Below are 9,221 nucleotides of genomic sequence, written 5' to 3'. Positions count from 1 at the left end.
GTATGTCTAGGGGTTTTGTATGTCTAGGGGTTTTGTATGTCTAGGGGTTTTGTAGGGGTTTTGTATGTCTAGGGGTTTTTGTATGTCTAGGGGTTTTTGTATGTCTAGGGGTTTTGTATGTCTAGGGGTTTTGTATGTCTAGGGGTTTTGGTATGTCTAGGGGTTTTGTATGTCTAGGGGTTTTGTATGTCTAGGGGTTTTTGTATGTCTAGGGGTTTTGTATGTCTAGGGGTTTTGTATGTCTAGGGGTTTTTGTATGTCTAGGGGTTTTGTATGTCTAGGGGTTTTTGTAGTCCAGGTGTTTATATGTCTATGGTTGCCTAGATTGGTTCTCAATCAGAGGCAGCTGTTTATCGTTGTCTCTGATTGGGGACCATATTTAGGTAGCCATTTGTCTAGGGTATTTGTGGGTTCTTATTCTATGTTTAGTTGCCTGTCTGCACTACTCATATTTGCTTCACGGTTAGTTTTATTCAGTGTTCTTTCTTTAATAAAATAAGTATGTACGCTTACCACACTGCGCCTTGGTCTCCTCCATATGACGACGTGATAGTTCTGGTGTCTGTCTAGACCTAATACAGCCCTGCTCTGGTGTCTGTCTAGACCTGTTCTGGTGTCTGTCTAGACCTAATACAGTCCTGTTCTGGTGTCTGTCTAGACCTGTTCTGGTGTCTGTCTAGACCTGTTCTGGTGTCTGTCTAGACCTGTTCTGGTGTCTGTCTAGACCTAATAAAGCCCTGCTCTGGTGTCTGTCTAGACCTGTTCTGGTGTCTGTCTTGACCTAATACAGCCCTGTTCTGGTGTCTGTCTAGACCTAATACAGCCCTGTTCTGGTGTCTGTCTAGACCTAATACAGCCCTGCTCTGGTGTCTGTCTAGACCTAATACAGCCCTGCTCTGGTATCTGTCTAGACCTAATACAGCCCTGTTCTGGTGTCTGTCTAGACCTAATACAGCCCTGTTCTGGTGTCTGTCTAGACCTAATACAGCCCTGCTCTGGTATCTGTCTAGACCTAATACAGCCCTGCTCTGGTGTCTGTCTAGACCTAATACAGCCCTGTTCTGGTGTCTGTCTAGACCTAATACAGCCCTGTTCTGGTGTCTGTCTAGACCTAATACAGCCCTGCTCTGGTATCTGTCTAGACCTAATACAGCCCTGCTCTGGTATCTGTCTAGACCTAATACAGCCCTGCTCTGGTGTCTGTCTAAACCTAATACAGCCCTGCTCTGGTGTCTGTCTAGACCTAATATAGCCCTGTTCTGGTGTCTGTCTAGACCTGTTCTGGTGTCTGTCTAGACCTAATACAGCCCTGTTCTGGTGTCTGTCTAGACCTGTTCTGGTGTCTGTCTAAACCTGCTCTGGTGTCTGTCTAGACCTAATACAGCCCTGTTCTGGTGTCTGTCTAGACCTAATACAGCCCTGCTCTGGTATCTGTCTAGACCTAATACAGCCCTGTTCTGGTGTCTGTCTAGACCTGTTCTGGTGTCTGTCTAGACCTGTTCTGGTGTCTGTCTAAACCTGCTCTGGTGTCTGTCTAGACCTAATACAGCCCTGCTCTGGTATCTGTCTAGACCTAATACAGCCCTGTTCTGGTGTCTGTCTAGACCTAATACAGCCCTGCTCTGGTATCTGTCTAGACCTAATACAGCCCTGCTCTGGTGTCTGTCTAGACCTAATACAGCCCTGTTCTGGTGTCTGTCTAGACCTAATACAGCCCTGTTCTGGTGTCTGTCTAGACCTAATACAGCCCTGCTCTGGTATCTGTCTAGACCTAATACAGCCCTGCTCTGGTATCTGTCTAGACCTAATACAGCCCTGCTCTGGTGTCTGTCTAAACCTAATACAGCCCTGCTCTGGTGTCTGTCTAGACCTAATACAGCCCTGTTCTGGTGTCTGTCTAGACCTGTTCTGGTGTCTGTCTAGACCTAATACAGCCCTGTTCTGGTGTCTGTCTAGACCTAATACAGCCCTGCTCTGGTGTCTGTCTAGACCTAATACAGCCCTGTTCTGGTGTCTGTCTAGACCTAATACAGCCCTGTTCTGGTGTCTGTCTAGACCTAATACAGCCCTGCTCTGGTGTCTGTCTAGACCTAATACAGCCCTGCTCTGGTATCTGTCTAGACCTAATACAGCCCTGTTCTGGTGTCTGTCTAGACCTAATACAGCCCTGTTCTGGTGTCTGTCTAGACCTAATACAGCCCTGCTCTGGTGTCTGTCTAGACCTAATACAGCCCTGCTCTGGTGTCTGTTTAGACCTAATACAGCCCTGTTCTGGTGTCTGTCTAGACCTAATACAGCCCTGCTCTGGTGTCTGTCTAGACCTAATACAGCCCTGCTCTGGTATCTGTCTAGTGGATGGAGGTGTTATTCAACATGCACTAGTTTATTCGGTGTGTGTGTGGGGGTGGGGTGGGGGGGGGGTGGGGGGGCATATATGCATATAACTCTTTTTCACAAGTATTTGTGAATGATTCATCAGTTAGTAGTGACTTCCCAACATGTGTTCAAGTTGGGAAGCCAAAATTCTGAAAGTAAAATTCCTGAATACAATGTTATTATTATAGGACCAATCTCTGGCCATCGGGACCTCTGAGGCAGGGTTGTGTCAAACACATGGTGCGAGGGGTCCAATCTGGTCCGCTGGTGGTTTGAGTAAAACAACATCTAAGATATAATATAATATCAAAGGAGTAAAAACAAATCCAAACTGTAGAAATGATCATGGACCTACACTCATACCTGACTGTCCAGCTCACTAATAATCACCCAAATGGAAGCTGGACAGTCAGGGAGCGTTGAACATTCCAACAACTATGGATACAGGAAAACATTTAGCACATTTTGACAGCGAGGAAATAACACATTTTCAGTGCGGCCCTCCAGACCTCGTTGAAGAAGCAATGCGGCTCTCCAGACCTCGTTGAAGAAGGAATGCGGCCCTCCAGACCTCGTTGAAGAAGCAATGCGGCCCTCCAGACCTCGTTGAAGAAGCAATGCGGCCCTCCAGACCTCGTTGAAGAAGCAATGCGGCCCTCCAGACCTCGTTGAAGAAGCAATGCGGCCCTCCAGACCTCGTTGAAGAAGCAATGCGGCCCTCCAGACCTCGTTGAAGAAGCAATGCGGCCCTCCAGACCTCGTTGAAGAAGCAATGCGGCTCTCCAGACCTCGTTGAAGAAGCAATGCGGCCCTCCAGACCTCGTTGAAGAAGCAATGCGGCCCTCCAGACCTCGTTGAAGAAGCAATGCGGCTCTCCAGACCTCGTTGAAGAAGCAATGCGGCCCTCCAGACCTCGTTGAAGAAGGAATGCGCCCCTCCAGACCTTGTTGAAGAAGCAATGCGGCCCTCCAGACCTCGTTGAAGAAGCAATGCGGCCCTCCAGACCTCGTTTAAGAAGCAATGCGGCCCTCCAGACCTCGTTGAAGAAGGAATGCGCCCCCCGGGCAAAATGAGTTCGACATCGTGCTCTAAAGTATGGCCTGAGAGCATGAAGATACTGAGATCTCTTCTAGGTGACGATCATCATCAATAGGACTGGGTAGAACATGGCAGATTGTATTCTTGTTACAGTGGGGTCACTGGTCTGACTGAGACCTGCCAGAGGACCATGGTGAGCAACCCAACCCACACAGACACGGTCCAAATGGATCCACCGGAGTAAAACCACAATACCACCATATAGTTAACATCTGTAGGGCAGGAGGGGCCGGCAGGGCAAACTCTCACGGTAATCAATGAAAGAGGGAGAGGGAGGGAGGGGAAAATCGGTTAAAAAAGCAGGTTATCTACTGTCATTAGGGGAGGGAATCCCCGATCGAGGGGTAGAGGGGGTGGGAATGAGGGAAGACCAGGGTTCATTGATAAAAAAAGAGAGAGAGAGAGAGGAGGAGGAGGGAGCGGTCTATGTTTGGCATAGAGAGAGAGAGAGAGAGAGAGAGAGAGAGAGAGAGAGAGAGAGAGAGAGAGAGAGAGCAGACAATTATCTGTATTGATTAGAGCGGGGCCAGTACTGAGAGAGTCTGAGAAACCTATGACTAGATCAATAGAGAGAGAGAGAGAGAGAGAGAGAGAGAGAGAGAGAAACAGAAAGAGAAAGAGAGATAGAGATAGAAAGATAAAGAGAGATAGAGATAGAGAGAGTAAGGGGCACCTGTTCTGGTGTCTGTCTAGACCTAATACAGCCCTGTTCTGGTGTCTGTCTAGACCTAATACAGCCCTGCTCTGGTGTCTGTCTAGACCTAATACAGCCCTATTCTGGTGTCTGTCTAGACCTAGGTTGAGAAAATCAAGGGAACAAAAATGTCCCTCTAAGTTAATTGAGCAAGTCCCTGAGAGAAAGAATGACAGACTGAAAGAGAGCAAGAGAGCGAGCGAAAGCGCGCAGAGAAAGAGAGAGAGATTTGAACATGTCAGGGGGTGTGGAAGTGGGGGTGTTGCTGTGGGGCCTCGTTTGGTCCAATCCTCCGCAACACAATAACAAAATGGAGGAATGTCAGAGGAACAAAAGGAGAACAGAGGGGCGACAACCAACGCTGAGTGAAAACTTCCTCCCTCCATACACACACTCCCTGTTAACCCTCACATTTCTACAGACGCCGACCCCATCACCAAGCAACCCCGACCCTCAGCATGGCGTCAGAACTATGCCCACCAACACACACAGACATGCAAGTTGAAGTGCAACAGGCTTGGTTCGGATGAGGCAGCTGTCCTTCAACATCATTAAGTGTTACACTGACTGAGGTTGGAGAAGAGCAGATCACTTTTTATTGAAAACAAGTTGTTATGAGACAACTTTATACTAGAACACAACTAGATAAAACAATGGGTCAGAAAGCGAGGGTTATTGAGCCCACCTTTAGGTAAGGGCACAAAATGTCAGGTTTGACAAATGACCTTTTAAACAAGGTGCAGATGTATCGGTTCTGTACATTGTGAATAGAAACCATTTCACCTGTCCTCCCTCCCAACACCTATTGAAAAGACATTAAAAACATTACAAGTCTGGTTGTAGCAATAAAGCAATTTTCTATTTTCAGACAAATTGGAGGGATTTTACTACTGATACTGATTCCATTCTGTCAAGATAGTTAAAAAAGGGTAGGTTGAAGTAGTGGCAAATAATAATACTATAAAAAAGAAAGAAAGAAAGAAAGAGGAAGAATGATAGAATAGAGAGGAAGGAGGAGAGAGAGCTGCAGGGATTACAGGTGTATAGTTATGCATGCCTGACATCCCAGAACCCCTCCCACAGCCCTTGGGAATGGGCACCTTGGAAACGGTCGCTAAGGGAACAGACTACTGAGAGACAGACTACTGAGAGACAGAAAGAGAGAGAGAGAGAGAGAGAGAGAGAGAGACAGAGAGAGAGAGAGAGAGAGAGAGAGAGAGACAGAGAGAGAGAGAGAGGGAGAGAGAGAGAGAGAGAGAAAGACTACTGAGAGACAGACTACTGAGAGACAGAAAGAGAGAGAGAGAGAGAGAGAGAGAGAGAGAGAGAGGGAGAGAGAGAGAGAGAGGGAGAGAGACCTGCAGAGAGAGAGAGGGAGAGAGAGCGAGAGGGAGAGAGACCTGCAGAGAGAGAGAGGGGGAGAGAGAGAGAGGGAGAGAGACCTGCAGAGAGAGAGAGGGGGAGAGAGAGAGAGAGAGAGAGAGAGGGAGAGAGAGAGGGAGAGTGAGAGAGAGGGAGAGAGACCTGCAGAGAGAGAGAGGGGGAGAGAGAGAGAGGGAGAGAGACCTGCAGAGAGAGAGAGGGGGAGAGAGAGAGAGAGAGAGAGGGAGAGAGAGAGAGAGGGAGAGAGACCTGCAGAGAGAGAGAGGGAGAGAGAGAGAGAGGGAGAGAGACCTGCAGAGAGTAGGATAAATGAGTAAGAAGTTGAGAGGGCAAAGAAAAAAGGGGAGGTGAAAAATTCAAGAGTGAAAGAAAGAGGGTAAAGGAAAGTTGGCATATGAATAGAGGGCAGGGTGAAATACAATGAGAAGGAAGAAAGAAAAAACCTCTATGAACCCAAATACGGGTCTCTCCTGTGTGCTGGCCCTCCCTCCCCTGTACTGGTCACTGTCTCCCCAGATCCCCTGGCTTGTGGCCCCCTTGTGGTGCCTGAAAGTGCTGCGGGGTTCCTTGAGGAACAGTAGTTAAACATCACTCACTGGCTCTCAAACTACGCTCTGGTTTATTGATGCACTGGAGTGAGGCCAAACACACACACACACACACACACACACACACACACACACACACACACACACACACACACAGCTGGTTACATCCAGTCATGCACACAGACCAGTAGTCGTGTGTCTTCCTGACCTGAGTAAACTTCAGTTCACCCTGCCAGTTCAGACACAGACACACACAAGTCTCTTCACCCATATCTGTACCCACACGTCTGATGTCTCCAACTCTCTAAAACTCAAACTCCCTCCACCTTCAAAACAAACAACACTCTATCAAAACTCCATCATCTACTGTACCTATCAAATAGCCTGACGACTGTATATGTATGCAATATATATTTGGTATGCATAATATAATATCTGAATAACACATACAGTGGGGCAAAAAAGTATTTAGTCAGCCACCAATTGTGCAAGTTCTCCCATTTAAAAATATGAGAGAGGCCTGTAATTTTCATCATAGGTACACTTCAACTATGACAGACAAAATGAGAAAGAAATCCAGAAAATCACATTGTAGGATTTTTTATGAATTTATTTCCAAATTATGTTGGAAAATAAGTATTTGGTCAATAACAAAAGTTTATCTCAATACTTTGTTATATACCCTTTGTTGGCAATGACAGAGGTCAAACGTTTTCTGTAAGTCTTCACAAGGTTTTCACACACTGTTGCTGGTATTTTGGCCCATTCCTCCATGCAGATCTCCTCTAGAGCAGTGATGTTTTGGGGCTGTTGCTGGGAAACAAGGACTTTCAACTCCCTCCAAAGATTTTCTATGGGGTTGAAATCTGGAGACTGGCTAGGCCACTCCAGGACCTTGAAATGCTTCTTACGAAGCCACTCCTTCGTTGCCCGGGCGGTGTGTTTGGGATCATTGTCATGCTGAAAGACCCAGCGACGTTTAATCTTCAATGCCCTTGCTGATGGAAGGAGGTTTTCACTCAAAATCTCACGATACATGGCCCCATTCATTCTTTCCTTTACACGGATCAGTTGTCCTGGTCCCTTTGCAGAAAAACAGCTCCAAAGTATGATGTTTCCACCCCCATGCTTCACAGTAGGTATGGTGTTCTTTGGATGCACCTCAGCATTCTTTGTCCTCCAAACACGACAAGTTGAGTTTTTACCAAAAAGTTATATTTTGGTTTCATCTGACTATATGACATTCTCCCAATCTTCTTCTGGATCATCCAAATGCTCTCTAGCAAACTTCAGACGGGCCTGGACATGTACTGGCTTAAGCAGGGGGACACGTCTGGCACTGCAGGATTTGAGTCCCTGGCGGCGTAGTGTGTTACTGATGGTAGGCTTTGTTACTTTGGTCCCAGCTCTCTGCAGGTCATTCACTAGGTCCCCCCGTGTGGTTCTGGGATTTTTGCTCACCGTTCTTGTGATCATTTTGACCCCACGGGGTGAGATCTTGCGTGGAGCCCAGATCGAGGGAGATTATCAGTTGTCTTGTATGTCTTCCATTTCCTAATAATTGCTCCCACAGTTGATTTCTTCAAACCAAGCTGCTTACCTATTGCAGATTCAGTCTTCCCAGCCTGGTGCAGGTCTACAATTTTGTTTCTGGTGTCCTTTGACAGCTCTTTGGTCTTGGCCATAGTGGAGTTTGGAGTGTGACTGTTTGAGGTTGTGGACAGGTGTCTTTTATACTGATAACAAGTTCAAACAGGTGCCATTAATACAGGTAACGAGTGGAGGACAGAGGAGCCTCTTAAAGAAGAAGTTACAGGTCTGTGAGAGCCAGAAATCTTGCTTGTTTGTAGGTGACCAAATACTTATTTTCCACCATAATTTGCAAATAAATTCATAAAAAATCCTACAATGTGATTTTCTGGATTTTTTCAAATCATTTTGTATGTCATAGTTGAAGTGTACCTATAATGAAAATTACAGGCCTCTCTCATCTTTTTAAGTGGGAGAACTTGCACAATTGGTGGCTGACTAAATACTTTTTTGCCCCACTGTATATTGCCTTTTAGGGTGAGACTGGTAATGTAGATCTACGGTAATGTAGATCTATGGTAATGTATATATGTGGTAATGTAGATCTATGGTAATGTAGATGTGTGGCAATGTAGATCTATGGTAATGTGGATCTATGGTAATGTATATATGTGGTGATGTAGATCTATGGTAATGTAGATGTGTGGTAATGTAGATCTATGGTGATGTAGATCTATGGTAATGTAGAGCTATGGTAATGTAGATATGTGGCCATGTAAATCTATGGTAATGTTGGCTATGGTAATGTAGATATGGGGTAACGTAGATATGTGGTAATGTAGATCTTTGGTAATGTAGATGTATGGTAATGTAGAGCTATGGCAATGTAGATATGTGGTCATGTAAATCTATGGTAATGTTGACAATGATAATGTGGTTCTATGGTAATGTATATGTGGTAATGTAGATCTATGGTAATGTAGATGTGTGGTAATGTAGATCTATGGTAATGTTGATATGTGGCCATGTAAATCTATGGTAATGTTGACTATGGTAATGTAGATATGGGGTAATGTAGATCTTTGGTAATGTAGATCTATGGTAATGTAGAGCTATGGTAATGTAGTTTTGTGGTCATGTAAATCTATGGTAATGATGACGATGGTAATGTAGATAAGTGGATATGTGGTAATGTAGATCTATGGTAATGTCAGAGCAGCACAGTGAGATTAGCCCTGAACTCTTAGTGCATGGCAGGCAGCCATTCCCATTCAGCCGCTCTCTGTCACCCGCCTGCTCCCTCCATAATGCATGAACTCACTCAACGTTATTTCATCATACACACACTCACACACACCCTATCCCTGTGCAGAGCACCTACCCAGCACAACACAACACACACCCTATCCCTGTGCAGAGCACCTACCCAGCACAACACAACACACATCCTATCCCTGTGTAGAGCACCGACCCAGCACAACACAACACACATCCTATCCCTGTGTAGAGCACCGACCCAGCACAACACAACACACTTCCTATCCCTGTGCAGAGCACCGACCCAGCACAACACAACACATCCTCCCACCCTC

The 9,221-nt window shown here is 46.0% G+C and overlaps 1 protein-coding gene across 1 annotated transcript in view; it reads right to left on the bottom strand.

Annotated features, from left to right (window-relative positions):
- LOC139384949 (ETS domain-containing transcription factor ERF-like) overlaps positions 1–9,221 on the bottom strand; it is an 85,442-nt gene that overhangs the window by 62,762 nt on the left and 13,459 nt on the right. Inside the window, exon 4 of the mRNA XM_071129896.1 lies at positions 2,886–3,476. Coding sequence (XP_070985997.1) covers positions 2,886–3,476 — 591 coding nt within the window. The remainder of the gene's footprint in view (positions 1–2,885; positions 3,477–9,221) is intronic.

Source organism: Oncorhynchus clarkii, chromosome 3 (genome assembly GCF_045791955.1).
Source record: "Oncorhynchus clarkii lewisi isolate Uvic-CL-2024 chromosome 3, UVic_Ocla_1.0, whole genome shotgun sequence".
Taxonomy (NCBI): domain Eukaryota; kingdom Metazoa; phylum Chordata; class Actinopteri; order Salmoniformes; family Salmonidae; genus Oncorhynchus; species Oncorhynchus clarkii.
Note: the sequence above shows the minus strand (reverse complement) of the source record. Positions and strands in the feature narration are given on the sequence as shown.